The 696-nt window shown below is 47.6% G+C and overlaps 1 protein-coding gene across 1 annotated transcript in view; it reads right to left on the bottom strand.

The window, feature by feature from the left end:
- LOC119588216 overlaps positions 1-696 on the bottom strand; it is a 7,043-nt gene that overhangs the window by 5,205 nt on the left and 1,142 nt on the right. Inside the window, exons 5-6 of the mRNA XM_037936916.1 lie at positions 548-607; positions 36-256 (exon numbers count right to left, since the gene is read on the bottom strand). Of these exons, the coding sequence (XP_037792844.1) occupies positions 36-256; positions 548-607 (281 nt within the window). The remainder of the gene's footprint in view (positions 1-35; positions 257-547; positions 608-696) is intronic.

Genomic DNA, 696 nt, shown 5'->3' with positions numbered 1-696 from the left:
TAGCCCCGACACAATAAAATTAAAAAGAATCCAACTAGAAACCGACCTTTCCGCAGTCCTTTGGCAGCACGCTGTTGGCGCTGACGTTGGCTGCAATGGCCTGGAGGCGTTGTTCGAAGGCGTCGACTCTGCCGCCTCGGCCTGCTTGTAGTGTGCTGTTGATCTTGTTGAACACCTCGGCCAGCTCGAGTGCCACGGTGACGTCCGCTGCCTGGTCGGCCTCGATGAACATCAACGCTGTCCTCAGCTGCAGCGACTGCGGAAAGAGAGGAAAAAGGAGACCGTAATGAAAAGAGGCACGGGGCACTTGTTGAAAAGTCAAGAGGAGGCCGTACTGAAGAGAGAGGATAGGCTTTATCAGAGAGGAAAGAAGAGATCGTAACGAAGAGGAAAGAGAAGGTCACACAGGGGAGGAAAGTAGATGTCGTATTGAAAATAAGAATGGACAGAAAAAGTAGTAGGAATGGAGAGGAAAAGAGTAAAGGATATGCGGTTATGTGTTATCCCCTCGCCTCGTTCAAGAGTTACTGATGCTTGCTCCGCTTACCTCAAGCCGTGACGTGTCTGATGCCTGGCGCTTGGAAATGGCATGTACTTTTGCTTCCCGCTGAAAAAAGGAGAAAAGGTATATAATAATTACATTATTGTATTTCCGGTTACTTTTATATTCTATAGACCAGTTATTCTCTTTTTAAT

The sequence above is a fragment of the Penaeus monodon genome, chromosome 23, assembly GCF_015228065.2.
Source record: "Penaeus monodon isolate SGIC_2016 chromosome 23, NSTDA_Pmon_1, whole genome shotgun sequence".
NCBI classification, from domain to species: domain Eukaryota; kingdom Metazoa; phylum Arthropoda; class Malacostraca; order Decapoda; family Penaeidae; genus Penaeus; species Penaeus monodon.
This window is presented reverse-complemented; position numbering and strand designations above follow the sequence as displayed.